The following is a 23700-nucleotide window of genomic DNA, read 5'->3' on the forward strand; positions in this document are numbered from 1 at the left end:
ACCAAGGTTCCACTTTTCGCAGGAGGTTAGACCATCTAATATCTCTAGAATTCTCCTCCAACTCACGTTATTGTATTATTCTATTAAAAGAAGTACTATCTGTATTCTTTCAGAGTATTTTGACTGATACAGAAGAGCTGTGAAATTCTATACATAGCAAGTTAAAGGATTATTCTGTATTTTTAAGTGCTATATTCTAGACAAGGACAAGTAACCTTGGGATTTTTAGCAATTACATGTTAGATCAATACAATTAAATACCCTTCCAAAAATACAAAGGACTCAAAGCTAGTATTTCATGTGTCAAAGTATGATTACTTATAACCATAACTTGACACGCCATTTAAGATACAAAAATGGTGTTAAAATACATTTCTGGGTGCAATGTTATATAACTTCTAAAATGCTAGCTAAACATATTTGCAATGTATCTGTGTATTACTCTTATATATACACACAGAGCTCAAGATTTGTTTTCACTCAAAGAGTTAAAAATACCTCAAACCAGAACAACATTTCATTGCTGCTTGCCCTGCTGGGGAGAGAAATCATGGTTGACCACTAAGATTAGGATATGTCATTTGTACTCTTTGTGACCTCTTCCTGTTAGGGTTAGACTTGTGTCACAGATTTTCCATTTATCCATGTTTGAGGAATTTCAGGTGTTGGATCCAGCCTTCTGTCTTGGTACTATAATTCATAAAATCACATATGAGGGAATCTGTTAGATCAGCTTCAAGGTGGTTAACTTTTCTTGCTTTTCAGTGCAGAAATCCAGATTTACATCCTTCTACTACTTGATAATTGCATAAGAACTATAGGGTTAAAAAACTTTAAACTTTTAAATAGACATTTTAATACAACTTTACAGTTTGTATTTATGGAAATAAATCTGTACATCATCTTCCAAACTGGAAGAGTTTGCTTTGTATGATTTTATTATGTGTTTAATTTCAAATAATCAAACAACAGACTATCCACAATTAAAATTACATACTGAATTAATTTTACTTTCTGTAAATTATTCCTGTCATTCGACCTCTTTCTTCCTTGTTTCCATCCAGAGTTTTTCTTGAGATAATGATACCTTTGTATTTCTTGCCAACCAGTAACCTTTGAGCATTTCTAGTTGTAGGTGTTCTGATGCATTTAATTGTTTTTGGTCAGACCATCTACAACTGTTTCACAGTTTTTCCTTGTATTTAACTCTTGTTTAGATGAGCATTTGAATACAATGAGATTTTTATTAATATCTGCAAACTTAGGGATAGGAATATTCAGAAATGTTGCTGTTTTAAAAACATAGGAAAATATCTTAACAAACACTGTATATCACAATGTGAATTAAACGCTCTTAATCATCTTATAAGTCATGTTCCATTTTTAATCAGAAAATGACATCATCTCCTGTACTAAAAGATTCTGGTTTACAGCTGAATGCCAGCTTTGCAGTGGGTTACTGCATGCTGGAATGGGAATGTGAAACAATATTGAACCAGTTGCTGCAGGTTATTCTTTCTCCTTCAGGATAAAAGGAACTTACTTTTCTTCATTTTGGTTTACCCAGGTATATGTTGCTGGTATATTAAAAAAAAAAATACAAAAGAAATCTCTACCACCTTGCTTGTAGCTGCTGTCTGTTTTCCTAGCAAAAGAGGCATTCTGGGTCTTGGCATCCTGATTTGCATGCACAGCTGCAACAGCAGTTCTTTGGCTATCTCCAGCTTTTCCAAGAGTCATATCTTGTTAAATTTGTACACTTTTCATGCATTCCTCCTTGTCTTTGCTGACATTTATGAGATGAGTGTAGGTGTGCCTAGCTTTAATAGTTCCCCATTCAAAGCATTGAAGACTGTCATTTGTAGTGATATCTTGGAGGACTGTTTATGCATTGCCCAGCAGTAGGTTTCATGCTTTTGTTGGCTGTGCAAACAAACCTTTTGGTTTTTCTGTCAGCTATGTATAGACTAATGTAATAGCCATGTGTTCTTTCCTTCTGAGTCTGTGTCTCAGTATCTGGAGTTTTTCCTTGTATGTGTTGTGTTTGTAAATTGAAGTGAGAAAAATGATAGTGCTCGATATGCTTCTTCTGTCCCAATAGGAAGAGCAAGTCCATCCAAATATATTCCCTCTCTGGAAGGGACATTGCGTTTTTACTTCCCTCTACTCTGTCCTGGTTTGAATTCTCAGAAATATGAAATCACCCTTCCCACCCAATACGTTCCTTTAACAAAAGCCCTGAAGAAGGCATGAAGGAGGTCTGGTTTTAATCAACAGTCAGGACAGCTGAGCAAAATCCATTTCCTCAGGATTTTTTCTGTGAGTGAGGAGGATAAAGGCAGTGTTCTACAAAATGTTTTCCTCCAGTGAATGGCACTGAGATTTCTAGATAGGAAAAGAAGACACTCCTATAGATTTTCTTTCTCATTCTCTTTCCTTTATGTTGAGGATTCTGAGATAGCAAAGAATTCTTTCAGAGACCACTCTGTGTTCCATGCTTCTATCAGATGCCCTCAGTTTTTCTTCATTGGTCTTCTTCAGTAAAGGGCAGAGGGTACACAGCTCCTCAAGGCAGAAGGGAGCTCAAATTAGGGAGGGGATACACTGGTCTCCTTCAAAAATGATTGAGGTCTGTACGTGATGTAGGATATTTTCTGAAGGATAAATGATCATTTTTACAGCAGATGCTTTCTCTACTCTGCATTTTTATGCCAAGTTACAGATATGTTTTCAAAGAGACATATTGAAGGAAAAGGTTAATACATTTCCAAGAAAATTGAGCTATAAGGTGCTGCCTTTGAGGAGCTGGGGACAATGAAAAAGGTAGTATTGGATATGTGAACAGAGTATATGATTACAGAAATAACTTTCCTTACATTCCTTATAGTAAAAAGTACTATATGACATCTCATATTTACCAGCAAGAGGTATTTTTCAGAATTGTCTCTGAGGTTTTTTTTGTGAAATGGCACATACGCCTTGGTGAAAGGGAAATTTAAAATTGTAGATCTAGAAAATTATTCTTAAATATTCAGGTAGTCTTTTTGATTTAAATCTTAATTATCTTAGTTTTAATGGAAGACTGTCATTGATTTTGTTCTACAAATTAGTTATCAGAATGTTCGTGGAAATAAAACGTACTGATTTCCTTCATATTCCCATGATGAACTAGCACATGCTGATCTACAGTTGCTATTCTGTCCACTAATATGAAATCCCTGTCCCTGCTTCCTTTCTGGTAGATTTTTAGAAGTTCAGTGAGCACTGCAAATCGCCTGAAGAGTGGAAAATTCCCCTGTCACACAGATGCCCTTATCAGCAGCAACCAGATGGAGCTCTGAGCAGGCACATTATCAATGTTAAATTGCCTTTTCTGAGTAGAGAGGATTAAAGCATTCCTTCAGAAATGGATGGCATAAGCTGCAAACTTAGGGATAGGAATATTCAGAAATGTTGCTATTTTAAAAACATAGGCAAATATCTTAACAAACACTGCATATCAAAATGTATTATTCTTTCAAGTTGATGAAGCTAACAATTCTTGAAAATAATTTGTTTTGAATAAAAGTCATCTAGTTTCTTCTTAAATGTGGGGAGGGGGATGTTCTTAGCTTGGATATGCTATGTGCCTAAAATTCTAGAATGGATTTTAATATGGATTCAGCTACATTATATCAGACCTTAAATTGTTTCATTTTTCATTAAAGGACAAAATATGTTCAGAATGAGATTTGCAGTTTGGATTGAATTAGCAAAACAACACTTCAGAATAATAGAATTATATTCCTTTATTCTAATTTTTTAAATGTATGTTGACTTACTAAAACAGACTCTCAGAGAATATAACATAAATTGTTTGCTCCACATCTTGAAAGTAAAAGGTAATGCAGCAGTTAAACATCCAATTCCAAAATTAAACAAAATTATCAAATTTGGCCTAAACAATTGGTGCCTAAGTATCAGATTACAGTAATACTAAGAAAGAAAGCATCTGTGTGGCATGCAGAGATTCAGTGACACAACTACTGGTTCATACTAATGAGCTGCAGAGAATAGCTTTTCATTCAGAATTAACCTCCAAGGCTCTTATTAACTAACTTATCTATAAAGGGCAGTACTTTAATTATAATTTAGACTATATTCATATTTAGTTGATGCCATATCCATTGTACTCTCTGATTGTCTGAAGTGAAACAAAAGCTCTGCCAATGGAGAAAACAGTTTTTAGATGTAGGTGATTGACTGAAAGTTAGCCAATCTGTATATTGTCTTTCCAGATTTGCACATAAATTCCCTTATTATGCTGTGTGTGCATACAGAAGAAAGCCACAGAATTGACAATTTTTAATTCTTCTCTCACAACTCAATATAGTACTGTGTTAATATAGTACTTAAAATCTTATATAACAATATCTTAATAAAGTTTGTTTTGTTCTGAGCTGTATTTTGGCAGTATTTTACACTAAAGATTAGTTCACATTATTATTTTATTTAGTATATGCTGGGAGTTTGTCATGATTCATTTGTGTCTGTAGAAGCTTGAATAATGTTGTTCCATTCAATACTGTTGTTTTTCTTACAGAACAAATTTGGAACTTGAGCTGGTCCACCGAGGAGGAAATTTGTGTTCAGGAGGTGCAAGCACAGCTGGGAAAAGATCATGTTTAAGTAAGTTCCATGTTATTAAATGCAGTATAAATTATCAGAATATTGAATAAAGATGTCTGGTTCTTTCTGTTATTTTCTAAATTACATTAACTTTTTCCTTTTAAAACCTATTTGGTTTTTTCTGACATAAGGGGTCTTTGGTACCATTTTTTGTTTCTGTTAGAGAAATCTGAAAACTAATTTGCACAAATTCTTCCTTAGAGCTGTTCAGGTCTTGCAAGTACAAGGATTTAGAAATCAATTGTCAGACTGTGCCTGTAAGATTTTTTAATAAGATTGCATTTTTGTGAGTAACACTAGAAGTATTTTAAGGGTGAAGCAGGAAAGCTTTGTTTCACCCTGGTTGTTGCTAGCAATAGGAAAGAAGTTTGTTTTCTGAATGCTAATAAAGCTCATGACTTGGTGTCATACTTAGAAATCTGCAGCTACAAAATCCTATGTCTTTGTTTTGCCTAGTTCTTCCACAAAGGTTTGCAAATTTTCTTTCACAGAAATTTTCCAATTTTGTTGTTCTGAAATCTTTAATAATTGCCAAATAAAGCAACTTCTTGCTGCCAGAAGTGTTTTTTTTCTTAAAAGAAAATATTTTAATCTTTTACTGGAATACAAACAGTTACAAGTGGACATTTTCTTTTGTCGGGAAAAACTGGAAAGCCTGCCAGAATACTGCTACTGCCACTAAAGCTTATTGAAGTCAAGCTTATGTAGCAATAGCAGCAGATTCTGTAGGAGAAAAGAAAGTTTAGGCCTACCTCTGTCTTTTGGTACACAGTTTCTGGGGGATGCTATGCACATCCTTTGAAGTGACAAGCCACCAACAAAGTCTTACCAGGTTCTGTGCTGTCCACATGCCCTCTAGGACACAAGTCTTCTGTTACTGCCCAACTAATTTCATTCATATGTTGTTCATTTTAAAAGTATTTTTAACCTGTACTGCACATTGTCTTTCTCCTCCATCATTACCCACCTTTCTCAGCTGACCAAAGTACCTGAAAAGTGCATGTGTTAAAAGAACATCTCTTGATCACTGTGTGCAAATGTAGTCAGCCAGGGTTCTGCAGGTAATTTATACTTAGATTACAATGTATTTTTAATTGTGTGCTCACCTAGTAAGATGGACATTTTCTCCTTGAATTTTAGTTTCTTACTAATGTGTTACCTATTTCACAGGAATGCATTTGAAAGAACATGGATGAGCAGATTAGGGTGAAGATTTCAGCTTAAAATGGAAAAATTTTGGAAAGTGAAAAAATTTATCATGATGTTACGCATGATGAGAGTGTATCTTTGTTTTCACATGGCTTTGCTGCTAATAAAATTTCTTGACATTTTAGTTTAGAAGAAGGTGTGCAGGAAAGTGGCCAGTAATTTGCAAGTTCATATTTTTATCTCACTGAGTTTTTTAAAATCAGGACATCACAGTTTTTAGGTGTGATTTATATTTTAAGATAAGTGAAATGAAAGACATTCATTGCATCTTAAAACACTATAAAATGTTTGACATCACATCAAATTTTGTTACACATACCTATTTAAAAGCTAGCAAGCTAGATAAATACCTCTAAAAGAGAATGGATTTTCTGATGGTGCCTCACCAACTAATGTCCCTAAGTGCTGGACGATTGTGATTTTGCAGAGACTGCTTGAACCACTGTGTTGGTGGGCAGCTTCCTTTGTGTACATCTCTGCAGCTTCACTGCACCACAGCAGTTAATACAAAGGGAGAAATGACCTCAAAGGTTTTTCTCATTCTCTGGTGTTATTTGCAGAAAAAAAGAAAGAAAAATAATGCTACCAAGCTAAGGCCTGGTAGCTGACACGAGGTAGTTTGTATAACACATTGTTAAATTTTTTCTTAGTCTTACCACACCATCCCTTCAACACGTTTTGCATAAAGAAGGACTTAGATTCTTAGGACCTGGCTTTGCAAGAAAGCATACCTTTTGCTGACAGTCTGTGAAAAGAGTTGTCAGGAATTTTAATACATATTTCTCAAGCCTTGAAACACATGGGAAATACTTTAATCACTGGAGAAATTTCTTTTTGGAGAATTACAAAATTAGAAATGATACATGGAGGATGTATTTTCACTGAAGAATTGTCTTATGCTGGATGGATACTTCAGCTAGGCATGACAGTTTTAAATCCTGTTTAAATTCATATGTCATATTTACTTATTTTTCCAGCCTTTTTAATATTTTGTCCTTGACTCTGTATGTTTCATAAAATGAACAGGTTTTTTCCTTTCATCAAAATATATTACTGGAACAAACTAAACTTACTAAAAGTTAGAGATCCTTCTCACACATGAGAAGTAAAGATATTGTCTTTTTAAAGAGAAGCTTTAAGATCACATCAACTCTTGCTTTTAAAAATACGTGCTAATTTACAAAATATAAAATGTGCATAAAATACATCTTTTTTGGTTGGAAATCCACTGTGAAACTGTGCATTAATTATCTGTAGGAAAAGTAAAATAGCCCAGTGAGAAAAGCTTTGTTTTCATGGAATCACAGAGGCTTAGGTTGGAAGGGATGTTAAAGATTATCCCCTCTGTATTCAGAATCGTGCATATGTTTAGGAAGAAGAAATCTTTTTCCCCGTGATTTGACTTGTTTAAATATACTTGCACACAGGGGTTTTCTGAATCTGAAATTGCTAGAATATTGATTAAAAAGCACAATGACAATTTTTTTGAACCTGATAACATTTTTTGATTTTATTGTCTTGTTCTACTTATAATACATTGCACTTTGTTTACAATAATATTTTTCTGTTCCTTTCTTAACCTGTTGTATAATTTTGAGTGTGTTGTACTAGTGCTTTTTCCTTTAGCAGTTGCTAAAAGGACTGTAGTCATATTTCTGATAAAGGGGTGTGGACAGCATCTTACCACAATGCACTTGGTTTTTTCCACAGTTTTGGGTAGAATGGTAAATTCTACCCAAATAAGTAAATAAAGTCAGTCATATTGTTGTTTTTAATATTTATCTTGCACTCCAGAAACATTCAAGGCCTTCCAGGTAATGGCACCACGTATATTAGTGTATTGTTGTGTTAAGCAGCACAGAGAGGTGAATGTCTTCTATTCATTGTTAAAATGTCCACATGTTGTTTATGTTCTGTATTGCTACTTCAAAAAATTATGTAGCAATCTAGTCATATGTAATCTTGCATTAAAACAGACTTTCTTTTTAATGTAAGGTAATGGGATTCTCCTAGAACAGACCTGTATAGTATTTCCATTTAATATTATTATATTTAGGTGTGGACATTAGGGTAAATATGACTAGTGGGAGCAGAGTTAGCTTTACATATATAGCAGGGTTTGTTTTTATTAAACTGTTATATAATTGTTTGTTTCCTTCATTGCCCCGTCCATATCCATGCGCTTAAGTTATGAAAAATTGCAGTTCTGTAGATTCATATTCTGAGGTATGTTTTATCATCCTTCCATAGTAATTTATTTTTCCAAGCTCAATCCTGTTTTTGAAGCTTCGTTTAAAATGTACCTTCTGTAAGGAAAGAATGGTTTTTAAAATCCATACCCCATCTAAAACTTGAGTACTGTTTCATTTAAGTCTTTCTTGCACAGTATTGTAATGGCTTTTGTTTTTAAATATCTTTCATGTCAGGTTCAGCAGAAGTAATCTGAAACACAGCCTGGTTTGGCTTTTTCTGTGTGTGAGATACTGAGGGGTTTCTTTTGCTATTAAGCATACCACTCTGTAGTAGTCTTGTAACAACTGTGAAGTCTGGTGATTAGATATTGTGGAAAATGGAATATATTGTCTCAGGTGAGCTGTTACAGGAGCAAACATCAGGGAAGATGGTGGGAACAAATAGGTCAAGAGCTGTTTAAGTAGGTTGCACCATGAGGGCAGCTACTCTTGGGGAGTAAAATTAAGAGTGATTAATGTAGCTTTCAGTATCAGTGACCAAGTGTGTGTGAGAAGAATGGTGAAGAAAATTTGCCTGCAAAATTACCATTTTAAGGCTTAAAGTTTTGTATGTGTGTGCAACCAAAAAATGCATAATATCCTATTATTTTTTACACAAAAATCAAGCCCTATTTGAAGGACTACATTACAGTTTTACAGTCTATGGCCTTGCAAATTCTCATGGGTTTAGAGAAAATTGTGGTACATAACAACTGCACTTCTTTCAACAACAATCTTTTTTCTCTGTTTTATAAAGTGTAATAGACCTGTTTGTCTTCATTATTCTGTATTTATTGAACAGGGTCCCAACACAGCATTAAGGCTCAATAATTATGATTTCTATGTATGGTTTTTATATAAGGCCTTGAGCAACCCGGTCTGTTGGAATATGGCAGGGGTCTGGGGCGTTGGGACTAGATGATCTTTAAGGTCCATTCCAATCCTAAGCACTCTGACTCTGTGATCTCTCTTTAACTTGTGTAGATATTTTTATTTGCTATTCATACTCTGGTAATCTTGCGCTAGTTGATGAACAGTTCCACAAAATTTAAAAAGTTACATATAAATGAATTTATAATCTTCCTTTTTTAACTTTTAAATAGTAATTTTCTTTCTGTCTGTTTAGACTTGTTTTGTTTTGTTTTTTCCCCTTTATGAGAAGGATAGGATTAGGATTTTGGGTAAAGATTAAATATTTTATCCTCTTGTCCTCTGGCTTCAGTTTCTCTGTAAATGAGCTCCTTATCCTTATGCTTCCCACAAATAGCTGTCTGGCATTGCACCAGCAACTGCATTAATTGGAAAGCATGTTATTTACATGCTTACAGTTGGACATTCAAAAAATTATTTAAGAGTTGTTTAAACTTATTATAGTAGACCATCTAGCACCTTTGTAAATTCTGGAATGGCTCTAAACATTGAGAAACAGTATTGCTTCGTGGGAGTTTTGTTGGTTGCTTTGTTTTGGTTTTCTTTTTTATTCATGCATCTTGATTATTATGTTAGTATCGGTGCTTTTAGTGTTTTGGTGAGCACTTATTGTTTCTCTTCATGATTCTTCTGATCAATATGGATAGTGACACTTAGAGCCACTTAGTATTTCCTGTTGGGAGAAAAACCTAGTTCTTTTATGAGTTGCAGCTGTCTCTTTCTTATAGTCGTTGATGTGGATATGGTTGCAAAGAGTTCTATGCAGCTCTCTGCAGCCACTGAAAATAAAGAGAATAAAAGAAGTTTTTAGCAATGCCTTGGTAGAGTGGGGTTCTGTGGTTGGTTGGGTTTTTTGGTGTTGCAGGATTTGGGTTTCTGGATTTGTTTGCTTGGTTTAGAGTTTTTTACAGTTAGAAGCTGTCAGTTTGTAGATCCTTGGTGCCAATTCATGCTAATTTGGAAAAAGCAGTTTTTGTCACTAGCAGATGATCTTAAGTATTTTATAAAACACTTGGTATGCCACTAATATCTAGTATGGGAGAAGCAAAAATAGGTAATGTTAGAATTCTGTTGTTAAAGTTGATTTTATACACTGGTGAGTTTGGTGTAGAGGGTTATTAGCTGCTTAATCAGCAATTAAGACTTAGTGAAGATGTTAGAGATTTTGTAAAGTCTATCCAATCTTAATGCCTTAATAGGCTTTTCCTGACCTTCATGGTGTTTTTATTGATTCAAGTCTACTGGATCAGTGATGAATGGGAAGATGGTGTCAGCAGGTCTTTGCAGCTGCTGTTGCTAAGTGGACTATGTAAATCTCTACCAGGAGAAAAATATTTCTCAATCTCCTTATTGAAAATCAAGTCCCATCTGGTTGTATCAAGTAGTTTTAGTTATAATCTACATTCTTCTTGATAATCCCAGGAAACTTTGGGAGAAGAAGGGGGAAGCATCCCTGGTCTGGTAAGATCCTCACAGCTGAGGCAAGGATGTTTTCAATTCCCCCTGCAGTGAACTGCTGTATCACTTTGTGATGTTTTCACATTGTAAATATGAATACCAATTTAGGGAGTGTAAAAAGGGAAATCTGAATCAAAACAGAAAACTCTGACAGCAGAATATGTCCTAAATAAAGAGAGGGAGTAGAAACACAATATCTAGACTGTTGCAAGCAAGACAAAGGCAACCAATTCCTTAATTTGTTTTCATTATGCCGGTACATTGCTCTACATTGTGGAATAGGAATTAATAACAGAAAACATCATCTGATTTGAACTCTGGTAATTTGAGAGTTTACTTTACCAGTCAAGAGACCAGAAAAAAACATGTAGGAAAAAAGGCAGCAAAAGTTATGTAGAAATTTGGGATCACTTTGGCAGAGATCAAACCAAGATTACAAGACCAAAACTTAAATCTGAATGCAACTTCCTGAATTACTCAGTTTTTGTCAATTGAGCACAGCATTTTTAGAATTTATACCATTCATCTATCAAATTGCTGTCTTTTTATGTCTTGTATTTATTCTTCTTTTGTGATGTGCATATCACACTAAACCTGAAAAGGGCTGTGAAACTGCCTTTGTGGACTCCTGCTTTTTGCACTGTAACACAGCAGAATATTTTTAAGAGCTTTGTCAACTAAAATGAGTATGCTTTATTATTAAAAGCAGTAAAGAATGCAGCTGCAGGTGCTGGTACAGTGTGGATATATAGACAAAATACCCATGATCTTTGGGGTTTGTGAGAGGAGCAATATTACAGTGCTTCTTCTTATAGCTTCAGTGTCACTGCAAAGACTGCTCCAGCTCCTGCTCCTGCTCCTGCTCCTGCTCGCTGCTGAGCAGCATCTTCCAGGCACATCCCGGCACTCTTGGAGTGTGCCTCCCCATTCCATAGATGTTACACATTTGGAGATTACAAATAAATTCTCCAGGGCTAGAATTTGATGCTTGCCTGCTTAATTTCATATTAGTTAAAGCTCTGGAGAGTAGCTGGTAAAGGAACAGGGGATGAATTAATTACCCTGAAACAATTTTATCTTTTTTTTTTTTCCCCCCCTTTCTTTTCCACTTTGCATATTTGCCTGTTTCTGTTTAAAGCAAGGAGCAGCTGAGGGGGAAAAAAGCCTTCATTTTAGTGAACAGGCAGGAGGGGAGGCTAGGATATTTCTATGGGTTTCATTCCAAATAACACCATGTTTGAGGGTTTTTTTATTATTTCAGTGGAATGTAAGTATATTTTCAGACTTTATATTTTCAACTTTATCAGCAAAGCAGTGTTTTGCTAAGAATCTCTTACCAGGAGAAAAGATGACTTATTTTGTCCTCAGTGACTGTTTTTATTCAGAAAGCAGGTGGCAGCTATCAATTCCAATGCCATCCACAGCTCCAATTATTTTACAAACCCCAGGAGCTAATTACAGCCCTCAGGCTCTGGCAGTCAGCTGATTTCATCATGCGACTCTTTTGGCCATTGCATACCTCTGAGTACTTGTCTATTTATGGAAAATAAATTAATAGCTGCTATTTCTACTTGAAAAGGAAGACCTGTGAGTGTGTAGGTTGAGCAAGTGGGTTTTAAAAAGAGGTAGAGGAATTTAGAGAGAAAGATGCAAGGGGATCAGTTGAAAGAATAAGGGGTGGAGAGGAAAGATGATGTCAGAATACTAAGAGAAAAAGTTAAAATGAAAGGGAGAAAGAAAGCAGGGTCCTAGAAAATTGAACAGGAGCAAAGCATGACACCAAATAGCAAAATATAGTGTGACAGGAAGAAAAAAGTAAGCAAAATTGTAGGAAATGATACTTTAATTATTTCAGTATAAACCTGCAAAGATAAAAGAAGGTTCATTGAAAAGGTGAAGTCTGAATCCTGAATAGTCCCTGATCTAGTTGAAGATGTCCCTGGTCATTGTAGGGTGCTTGGACTAGACGACCTTTAAAGGTCACTTCTAACTCCAACCATTCTGTGCTTTTTGTTGTATGTACCTTTCTGAAAATGCTCTTGATCTAAATGGTGCTTGCCTTCTTGGGTAGCTTAATGGAAGGAAGGGTTATATGTTGTTTTAGTGTAATCATATGATTCATAGATAAATATAAAATGTGCATTTTAATATAAAATTCTGCAGTAAATCACCATGAGTAATTATGCATCCTCTGTTCAAAAAATTCTACAAGTGTTTTGCAAATAATCTTTTTGATACAGTGGCAGTACAGAAAGTTTTGAAATTATGAATATCAGCAAACTCTGCCTGTAGGCTGTACAGACAAATCTCTGACATTATAAAGACTGTTGCTACTTTAGTGTCATTGATGTGTAGTCAGACTTTTGTGGGTTTGGGGATTTTTTCTTATAAAAGTTACCTACAAAATAACCATATGAAGGCAGAAGGAATAATAAACCTTTTAAAGATGAAGAACAAAATGATCCTTCCATAGGCCAAGACTTATTACAACTTTAGATTAAATTTCAAATACATGGTGCACAGAACTTAACAGTAAGAGAGAGGAATGAAAACTAAAAGTGTATCAATTAAAAGTATATCAGTCTCTGCTAAGAATAATTGTTTAAGAAATCATCACTTGTGGCATCAACTGGAGAGGCAAGTGAAGTGAGCATGGAACCTTGGCAACATAACAGCATATGAAACAGGATTTTTTTTTAAAAGGCCTGTAATTAAATACATGGAGCACCAAAACAACTGAGATCTGGTAAAAACTTTCTTAACAGCCTTTCTCTAAAACACTTTTCTATATATATGCATGTTTTCACTGCCTTCTGTTGAAATCTTACTTATCTTCAGATTATTTAAAAAAAAAAAATAAATCAATCCTTAATAAAAATATGCCTGTTAGGGGGTTACCAGCTTATTTGGAATGATGTGACAGGCTTCTCAGACTCTTGTGAAATACATGATGGCAATTTAATGTCAAACAGTTCATATCACTGTGTGTAATACTCAGCAATCTGTCTTCTTCCCCTTTCAGATCAGCTGTTTCACGTGTTGGCCATGCACATGCGCCTCTACAGTATAGACTCTGCATACAATCCCTGGAGGAAACTAACCCAGCCCTCGCAGGATAAAAATTCAGAGCAAGTATTTTAATTTACCCAATATCAGTTTTCCCTGGTGAAAGAAACATCCTTACAGAGGGATTTTGGGTAATTTTGTCTTAATTTAAATTCTCTGTGAGGTATGCTGGTGGACATAACATCTAAAAATTGTATGTATGAATTTGTAAAAATATGTTTTCCGATTTCTTTTACATAAAAATCTGACAAATACCAGTTTTGAGCTAAAGTTTAAATACACCTTTTGCAGGCTTAAGCACATGCAAATTAAATAGTATTGGGTAAGTGGATAGGGCACTGCTGTTCTTGATATGGATGCTCAACAAAATTTACGTTGAGATAAGCTGGTAGTTTATTGAAAGTTGAGTAATGATTAAGAGCTGTAAATAAGTCTCATATATGTGAGAAATAATTATATTTTAGGTTAAAAATTTTCATCAAGCTTATTATTTCAAGCTTACTTACCTGAGTTTGCTTTTAAAACATGAACCTTACATGTGCAGCTGTACAAGCATTAAAAACATAATGAATTAAACCATGTACTTTGTTCTGCAAGGACTCATCTCCTTATTGACTTAAGACCCATCACTTTTCAGATCCTACATTGATGATGAGGAGAAATGTTATTTGCCTAAAACCAGATTTTGAATTTTCCTCATAAGAGGAAAACAGTACATTTTTTTCCTCTTAGCACCCTAAGCATCTTCTTCATACTAAGCTCTACATTTTGTAGCTTGCAATTACGTCAGAAGACTGTCCTTTTAGTGCCTCTCCAGCTGTGTGTTTGTCAGTGCTTCTAGGAGCCTGAGGTAGAAAGCATTGTGCAATTTCAAAAACTGATCTAGAACTGTGATACCAGAATCCTCACTGCAAACTGGGGAAGACTGTTAAAACAATTGTTCTTGTTTCTAGTTTAAGATTTTACTGTTCTCTTGGACCCAGACTTCTCTTTGCAATGAACATTAGGTTATTAGATTAATTAAACTGTATTAAGAAATTAATTTATAAACTATTAGCAGATGAAAGCATCATGCATTTTATAACCTGAAAACATGTTCAGCATGCATTCAAACTGCTTTGAGGATGTGTTTTCATGTGACTCTGACTGAGCCCTGACCTAGACTGAGCAGTGGGATGATGTTAATAAATTTGGTGTATCGTTGGCTGAGTTATATGTGGCAGAATTAAGATCATGTGGCCAGAATGGCTGTGGGACAGATCATGTGTTTCTCATTTTGGCATTTGAAGAGCTTGCTGGCTTTGGAAGCAGCTGTTAATAGAGGGGGCTTACAGAGCTGATGGAATTCACCATGCATTGGTCATGTCAGGGCTAAAGTGCAGTCTGTTAGATTTCATTAGGCAATATTTTGTATCACTTAGATATTAATGGTACTGTAGGTGAGTAACGCCTTGCTTTGCAGAAAGGGGTGCATGCTGGGAATGTATTTGAGCAATTCTTGTGGTTTTGGCACTGGTTTTCAATATTTCATGGTAGACTTGATGATACTGGTTTGGCACAAAGTCCTAAATGGTTTGTAGGAAGGTACAACTGAAATAGCATCCATTTTGCCATGAAATAATTTACTGGTGAGAAGCACAGATGCTTTTGAGCTGGAACATTTTTGCTCGCTCCTTGGAATGTTTTTCCTTCCTTACTCTGCAGGCACCAGAACACTATAAAGGAGGCAATTTGACGACATATTTTTCATGTATAAATTGGAGCATAAAATTAGTATCTGTAATTATACTGCAGAAATTTGAAGTGGTAGTTTGACTGAGGATGGCATTCATAGGATTGGTGTGTATGGTCTGATTGCACACTTCTTAGAGTCACACAGCCTTTTGAGAGATACAGAATAGCAGATTTTTTTAGGTACAGGAAAGACTGCTCAGAGCAATTAAAAGGTGACATACTGCTGAAAACTGAAAAAGCTTAAGAGGATGGTGGAGAAATAATCATTGCAGATTTTAGATGTGAATGGCATTCTGCTGCTTTGAAGTTAACCAAGTCATCTAAATCATCAGCCTGACCTGCCCATGAGTCTTCAAGCAAAGATTTGTAGGGAAAAAAAAGTCAGTGAGAGAAAAAGTTCTATATTCTTTGACTGTATTTCTGTGATTCCAAACAATTTAAGTTCAGGGAAGTCACAGAGCAAAATAACTTCAAACCAATATGCCGTCTTTTTCTATTTAATTTTCATTTTAAATTATTATTTGAGTTGAAAGCAGTTTTCCAGAGAAGCTAGTTTAATCTTCATTTATTTAAAAGGCTAATTTTCAAAATGGAAAGAAAAAAGCCCCACACACATGCAAAAATCCCTGGAATGCAAGTCCCCATTACATTGTATTCTCATTCTCATTTAATTATAACTATTGTCTTTAAATATACATAAATATTTACAAATAGAACTACCCAGATGTAGAACCCACAGTTTTTATCTTAGTTTTCTACAACTCAGCTGTCATTCTTCATAAATAATGCCTTAGATTTCCTGTGTCTGGGAGAACTGATCAAAGTAACTTGTAAAGAGTCTCACAGAATTGCTTCACTGTACTTCCCAAAACCACCAGTTTTGTCCAGTGTTTTCTGCAATTGTATTTAGATGTCCTTGTAGCTGAAAATGGCAACTGAAAGGAAAGATAGTGAGAAGCTCAAGCAGCCACAGCAAGGTTAGGTAGAAATAAGGAAATCTTGAGCAAAAAGGGCCTAAATAATGTGAGCTGTTTGAGAGGGGGAAAAATAAGAAGCTAAGTCTGATGAACTGTGAATGGTTTAGTAGACTATTTCCCCTGTGCAGTTTATGTTGCAAAATTCAATGTACGCTTGGTCCCACAGGCTGTACTTAAGCAAATTGTTCTTCTGGGGCAGATCTGGTTTCAGTAGTGATCAAATAAACAATTATTGTGGTGCAAAGGGGGAATAATAGCTTCTGGCAGGGGGCAGGCAAGGAGCAGCTGGAGTCAATAATTACTAAACCTAGATGTAAATTTAATGGACTAGTCCAAATAGTCACAGTTTCAGGAGCAACAAACATGAAATGAAAGGATATTTAAAATTTGAATCTCTATGAAAGCTGAAATTTTTGTGTCTATTTTGATAGACAGAATATGCCAGCAAAGAATGGATTGATAAAACATTAAGGATCTTTCAGTAGAAGCATTTGGAGGGAAGAACTGCATGATGAACTGAAATGTTGGGTTATTTTTTCTACAGTGTTTTGCTGATGTTTCATTCTAAGCTAGAGCACTTCAGAGACTGTTTATGGTGTCATACTGGGGCAGCAAACTGCGACTCAGGGATAAGCTTAAGGAGCTGTGTGCAGGAACTCCTTAAGTCGCATCTCCATCTCAGAAACTGTTGTGAAATGGGGAAAAACCCCACAGTTTTTCTGAAGATACTCTGAGACAGAGAGGGGGATGGTGGGACAGCGGGGTCTAGTTAAGGTTTATGCGAGAGGCGGTCTGTACGTACACGGGCTGCAGCAGAACTTATTCCATGCAACAGAAACCCTGCCTGAAACAGCTGTGTCTCTGTAACATGACATATGTTACAGTACATAGGTTTTCACACTAGTGCCAGCTTTTGCTCTTGGCTGTTTCTTCCTTCCCCTGCACTATAGCTCACCATCTCCCTTGGCTGTGCTGATGTAACTTGGGCAGGCTGCATGAGCAAAGTCAAGCAACAAATCTACATTTTAAAAAGCTTAAATGGAATGAGTTTGGGAATGGGTGACAAGGGATTCTGGGGGCACCCTAGTAAAGGAGAACAGGAGATGCCCAGTGTTAGTACTGTCAGTGAATGTATGATGAGAAACTGACCTGCTGTAAAATCTGCTGTGACACAATGAAGAGCAAATATGAAATTGTGATTATGTCCGAAGATGCAGCCAGAATAAATAGTAGAATTCTGCTTTCTTGCAGTGAATATCAGAAGCTGTATATTAGTTTGACCTCTCTGCCATCTGGGATTTTTGTGCTTTACTTCTTATCCTATGAATAAAATACAAGTTTGCCCTAGTTGATGAAGCCTTAATTTAGGTGTACCTATATCCCTGTGTCTCAAATTTTATGTGTCTGACAGTTTAAAGTGGTGTGAGGCTCAGAACTTTTACTTTACTTACTGAATTTCTACCTTTATAATTAGTTGGAGTTTCATCAACCAAAAACTTTTAAGTGTCTCTGGTTGAGAGAAGAGGGAATGGGGAGCATAAATATAAGGAACCACCATAAGCAAAATGCTGCTTATTTCAAAATACAACAGAATTTCCCATGTCTCTGTATTCATTCCGAAAGAAGTGATTCCTGCGTAACAGCTCTCAGGAGGAGGATGCAGAATACTGAGGCAGACTTTCTCAGGTGATAGGCAGCCCTGGTGTTGGCACAGAGAGAGGTGCAGCCCAATTACCTTGGGCTGGAGGAGAGTTCATTTCCATAGGGAAGGCTGAGGTTTGCATTTTTCATCTTAAGACATGTTCATTTTGCACTGTATAGTTTATTTTCACCACCAACTCCCTTTTAAAAATTGATTCAGCATACAACTGTTACACATTTGAATAATTTTGTATTACTTTAGTCCTATTTGCTGTTGTAGTTGCTTTCTTTTCATTAAGTGCTCCTGTGGCACAAGTTTTTGTAGTCAGATTTATCAAGCTTGCGTCTATGCGTTAGGGATTAGTAGAATGACAATTTCCATAAAACACATTTCTAAACACATTTTGTAATTTGTTTCATTGTCATAATGAAAAAGTTTCTGATGCTTTTAACAAATGACAGAGCAATTTTTAAGTGCTTCATGTGCTACAGTACTTGATGTAAGCAAAAGCTGCTTATCTAAACCCCTGACATTTAATGTAGCTTTGCTTCTTAATTCTTACGAACTGAATAAATTAGAAAAGTAATTCAGTTGGTCCTGCATGTGCAAATGAGTTCATTTATGTGTGATGTTGATGCCAGTCAATTATGGTATTATTTGTGTATATATATGTAGTAATTTCGACAGAACTGGTATTTGACCTAATTGTTACATGAATTTTAAACAATATTGGAAAGAAGTATTCAGCTAAATGTGACCAGAGGGAGTCAGATTTTTTGATGTTATTCCAAATTTAAATTTTCCCAAGTTTATATATAAATTAAAAACTAAAGAAGAGAAGTAATTTAAGGGATGTCCACGGTTTTAAAGGCATTACACAATGAAGATAATTTTAAAAGTCAGTGTTGTAGATAACAAAGTAGAACTAGATATGGATAAAAGTAGAATTAGGGAGACATACTGAGATGAGTATTTTCATGGCCTATATATGTATATATTTATGTATATTACAGTTCTTTGAAACAATTTTATTAAATGATTGATTATAGCAAAAGGGTTATGGATGGTGTTTATTCTGTAGCTGTCTGGGTTCATTAATTCAAAAGGACCAGTTAGACCATGTTTTCTCTCCCTTCATTTTACAAGACAAGTCAGCCATGTGACCATATATGTTCTTTTAATCCTCCTCTTGTATGACCGCTTCCCTGTTTTAAACTTCATATCACAGATGACTCCTGGACATGCCTTCTGTAGAGAGATGCCTGAGTTTTTAGGAAATCAGTAATTATGTAGTCTTTTTTCCAAAGCAGGATCGTGTTTATAGGCCTCACAGATGGTAAACTGGTTGAATCCCCAAAGCTGTTAGAGGACACTAAAGATGCCATGCATGCATCCACATGCCACCACATGTGGGCAGCCTTCTGCAGTACACAGACTGCAGCAGCTCAGTCGGTTCCTTTGCAGCACTGGTGGCATTGGCAAAGGGCTGCTTTGCTTGGGAGATTCAGGGTCAGTGAGACCAGGAGTTCAGTGTGGCTCCTGCAGCACAGATCAGCAGCACCTCTGCTTGCCAAGGGCAGTAAGAGCCCACCCAGCTCTTTGCACCTGTGCGTGTTGCAGAGGGGGAAAGCTCAGGGGGAGGGTGTGTATCATATTTTATCTCAAGCTGCTCCTGCTTGATATATCCAGCATGCCACATATCAGTTAAAAGTGGAGAGAATGATTTTTCACAATTTGATTTTTTTTTTGCCATTTGACTCAGCTGTTGTACTTGAAAAATACTGTCAGTTCTAATTTTGTTGAATATTGCTACAGAAAGCTGGAAACTACCTCCTATCTGCAAGCATTTTTTGCTTTTTAGTATAAAAAGTATATCCAGGGAGTTTAATAAAGACTATGTGTAAGATTGCATAATTCCACCTGTCATGGCTGCTTGAGCCTTCATTTCTTTACCTGAAGGAAAGAAAGAGCTTTTCTAAGGTCTCTGTTTTCTAACAGGGGCATTCCCTGTAACATGAAATGTATTTTGAGGATTTTTTATTGTCACAGCCTGATTACTTGTATCCATGCGAAATGCCATGCTTTGGAAACCAACTGAACTGAGTATTCCTTGACTCTCTACATAAATATAATGAGTTCAGGCAGTTTTGAATGTTTTAAAACATTTCAACAGAATCAGGTACCCAAATGATAATTTCCTCATGAGTTATTGTATGAATAAAATTAAATTTTTGAATTGAGTTAAATTTTTAAATTGAGATCAGTTAGCAAATTGTCAAGTATTAGATTTCTGTAAGCTTGATATCAAATGTAATACTATTTAAAATAAATATAAAATAAAATATGAAAATGGATTTATAGTATCAGAAGTGATTTTCCTTTGGTTTTATTTCCAGGCTGGTAAGTGAAGAACTGCCAGAAGTCCCTGTGCTTTACAGAGATGTCTCATCGCTTTTGCTGATCCAGATTTTAACCATGCCTCAACCATTGCACAAAGGTATGTTACAGAAATATGAATATATAAATTATTACATAGATGATGCTGCTTTCATGGATGGTCAATCATAGCTGATCTACTGTGTATTCTAAAATAATGTTTCTGCCTTATCTACAAAAGGTGGCATTGAACAGAAGTTTTTGTTCTGGCTTGGCAGGTTTATCTGTGTTCCCTGTCTTTTTACCTTATCAGTCAACTATTCATTAAAGATACAAGAGCTGAGCGGAACCTATTAAGTATTTCTACTGAAAGAAGTGTCCTTTGTTTGACCTTCATCTTTTGCTTAGAGGGACAGCTCAATACTTTAAGTTGAACTGAGTGCCTAAAGGCGAAAAATTAGAAAGATTGTAATTTAATTTGAATTTCAGAGCTTAAATTGCAGCAGTCTTATGTGAGAGTTCATATATAAAGATAATAATTGCTGTAATGCAGCAATTTCAATAGAGACAGTATACAGTATAATAGATATTAAAAATTAAATATTTTATTAATAAAATCAGAACTGTCTTTAAACCTAAATTTCTTTTTTTGTGTAAAAGGAACAGCTGAACCTGGTCCCTCTTGCTGATAGGTGGTGTATGTTCCAGAATAGGGGTTCAGACCCTCTGGTCTCTGGCTTGATTATTTGTAATTGTACCTCAATTTGAAAATGAGGACAGTAAAAACAAGTATCACTTTACTCTTTCATTGACAATGAACAGAATATCTCCCATGGAATCTGTGTGGCAATTTTGATATCTGCTAAATTTTGATAGTTTTGTAATAGGTGAATTCGGCTCTTGATGCTTACACCTTAGTAGAAACTGTTTCCCCATAAGAGGTGCTCAGTCCTCAGTATTGAATGTTTAAATTCAGCTAAAGTGACTCTATATGTATCTGTTAACATTGTGGGTTTGTTTTTTCAATTCAATACACTTAAAATCATAGAATCATTTAGGTTGGAAAAGACCTTTAGTGTCATCAAATCAAATTGTTAAGTACATGCTTTTGTATAGGAAGACTATTGTCAAAAATGTACTTTTGTTTTTAAACTACAGTTTTACTTAAATTAACTCTATTGGAAGGACTTAATCAAACTAGTATAAAAACAGCAAATAAAAGTTTAATGAGACTAACATCTGAAATTCAGGGAAGGAAGTGTTGAAGATAAAGTACAAACCAGTGATGTCTTTGTAGTCAATATCCAAGCACTGAATACCACCATTTAAGAAAGTATATTTTATTCTAGAAAAGACAACATTAAATTAATAGTAAGGCATTCTGTGGAGAATTCTGTGAAATGCCTCATATCGGCATGTGTTGTCTTTGCTCTTAGGTTTATTGTAGATTGCAGTTGAGAGGGAAATGGCAAGTGGCAGATAGAAAATAAATGTATCTATTTCAAATCTGTGAAGCATTAAATTGGAAATAAATTCCCATTTATCTTCCTAATTTTTATTTCATCAAAATGGTTAGGCAGAACGAAAAGAAAGTCTTTCATAATTCTGTTTGGAGATGTAGATTTGGGTTCACAAAAGTAAATTATAACAAATTTGTTTGGTACTTTTACCATGGGTGTGTAGGTCACAGAGTCAAATTTGCTGTTATTAATTCTTTGTAGAGGGCTGAGGTGTTACTAAGGTAAAATGGCTTGTGAAGTTTCTCATGGTAAGCACAAGGTCAGTGATAGGGGTGAACAAAATCTCTGTTTGACCCTACTGCTTCCTGAATTGTCTGTGCTGCTTTGCCCTTGTCCTGGGGTGCAGGAGCTGTGCACTTAGCTGTGCACCGGGATACACACAGGAGGCTGATGCCTGTGTGTGCTGACAGATATTTCCAGTATATTCCTTTAACAAAAGACTTAAGTAAGTTGTATTGTGTCCTTCATCAAATATGACATATTTTTTCAAATTTGTACTTAAAATCCTTTTTGTTTACACCATGGTTTTTTTTTAAATAGAGAGTGCTTTTTAAGGAGAACTCAAAATCTCATCTCTTGCCCTTCAGATGGCAATTGTATTAACTTCCCTATTAACTGTTAATTTTGAATTCGGACTGGGAATTGCATTAACTTCCCTATTAACTGCTGGATTGGTGTTGGTATCTTTTTCAATCTGACATAGATTAAAGCAATAAAAATGTCATTACTGTTCGGCCTCTTCATTCAGAAGAAAAATTGATCTGAACCGATCAGAAAGAAAGAAGACTGCTACAGAAAAAATTTAATGGTGGAGGTCAGAGCATTTACAAGCATTAAGCAATTTGCAGAGAAGGGAATGAGACTGATATGTGTACCTCTGTGTAGTGTAGCAAGCAAAATAAACACTGTGTTTAGGATACTAAAACCATTGGTGAAACTTCTTTTTTCTTTTGAGTTTCATACTAGGACATGGGCAGAACTTTTAAAGACTTCAAATGTTTAGCATTTTGCATAGGAGCTTTCTGGTTCAGTTCTGTGGCAGTTGTTGTACAGAGGATGGAGTGTTGTGAATTGGGACTCCATACAAAATAAAGATTTTGCTTCCAGCTCCTTTCTTACAGAAACTGCAAATGATGGTGTGTGTACAGAAATGGAAAGAGTGGCTTGGTGGTTATCAAAACCTAAATCTGTCTTTGTAAATTGAATTCAAATCCCCAACACCCCCTGCCCCCCTCCCCCCTCAGTCCTTTCTGCAACAGTTTTTGAATGTTGGAGCAATTTAATTGAAATTGGACATCTTTCTTGTTACCATCAATTGTAAAAGGTTTTATTTTCCCACCACCTGACTTGGGACTCCATGTACGCATTTCTAGAAATACAGAGTGTAGCTTCTAGTGATTTCAGTTTCTGCATTGCACTGGATGTAAAAAGCAGCATACTGATCCAGAGTGTTTAGAACACTCTAATGTGTGTGAGCAGCAGGGCCCCAGGCTGTAGGTGCAGGTGTTTAGAACACTGTAGTGTGTGTGAGCAGCAGGGGCCCAGGGCTGTAGGTGCAGGTGTTTAGAACACTCTGTAGTGTGTGTGAGCAGCAGGGCCCCAGGCTGTAGGTGCAGGTGTTTAGAACACTCTGTAGTGTGTGTGAGCAGCAGGGCCCCAGGCTGTAGGTGCAGGTGTTTAGAACACTGTAGTGTGTGTGAGCAGCAGGGCCCAGGCTGTAGGTGCAGGTGTTTAGAACACTCTAGTGTGTATGAGCAGCAGGGCCCAGGCTGTAGGTGCAGGTGTTTAGAACACTGTAGTGTGTGTGAGCAGCAGGGCCCAGGCTGTAGGTGCAGGTGTTTAGAACACTGTAGTGTGTGTGAGCAGCAGGGCCCAGGCTGTAGGTGCAG

The 23700-nt window shown here is 35.9% G+C and overlaps 1 protein-coding gene across 4 annotated transcripts in view; it reads left to right on the forward strand.

Annotated features, from left to right (window-relative positions):
- The window catches only part of UBR3 (ubiquitin protein ligase E3 component n-recognin 3), a 104133-nt gene that overhangs the window by 65693 nt on the left and 14740 nt on the right, over positions 1 to 23700 (forward strand). For all 4 annotated transcript variants that reach the window (XM_085584372.1, XM_085584373.1, XM_085584374.1 and 1 more), the window contains 3 exons: positions 4583 to 4668; positions 13519 to 13624; positions 20312 to 20412. In XM_085584372.1, the coding sequence (XP_085440498.1) occupies positions 4583 to 4668; positions 13519 to 13624; positions 20312 to 20412 (293 nt within the window). The remainder of the gene's footprint in view (positions 1 to 4582; positions 4669 to 13518; positions 13625 to 20311; positions 20413 to 23700) is intronic.

Source organism: Lonchura striata, chromosome 7, assembly GCF_050655825.1.
Source record: "Lonchura striata isolate lonStrDom1 chromosome 7, ASM5065582v1, whole genome shotgun sequence".
Taxonomy (NCBI): Eukaryota; Metazoa; Chordata; class Aves; order Passeriformes; family Estrildidae; genus Lonchura; species Lonchura striata.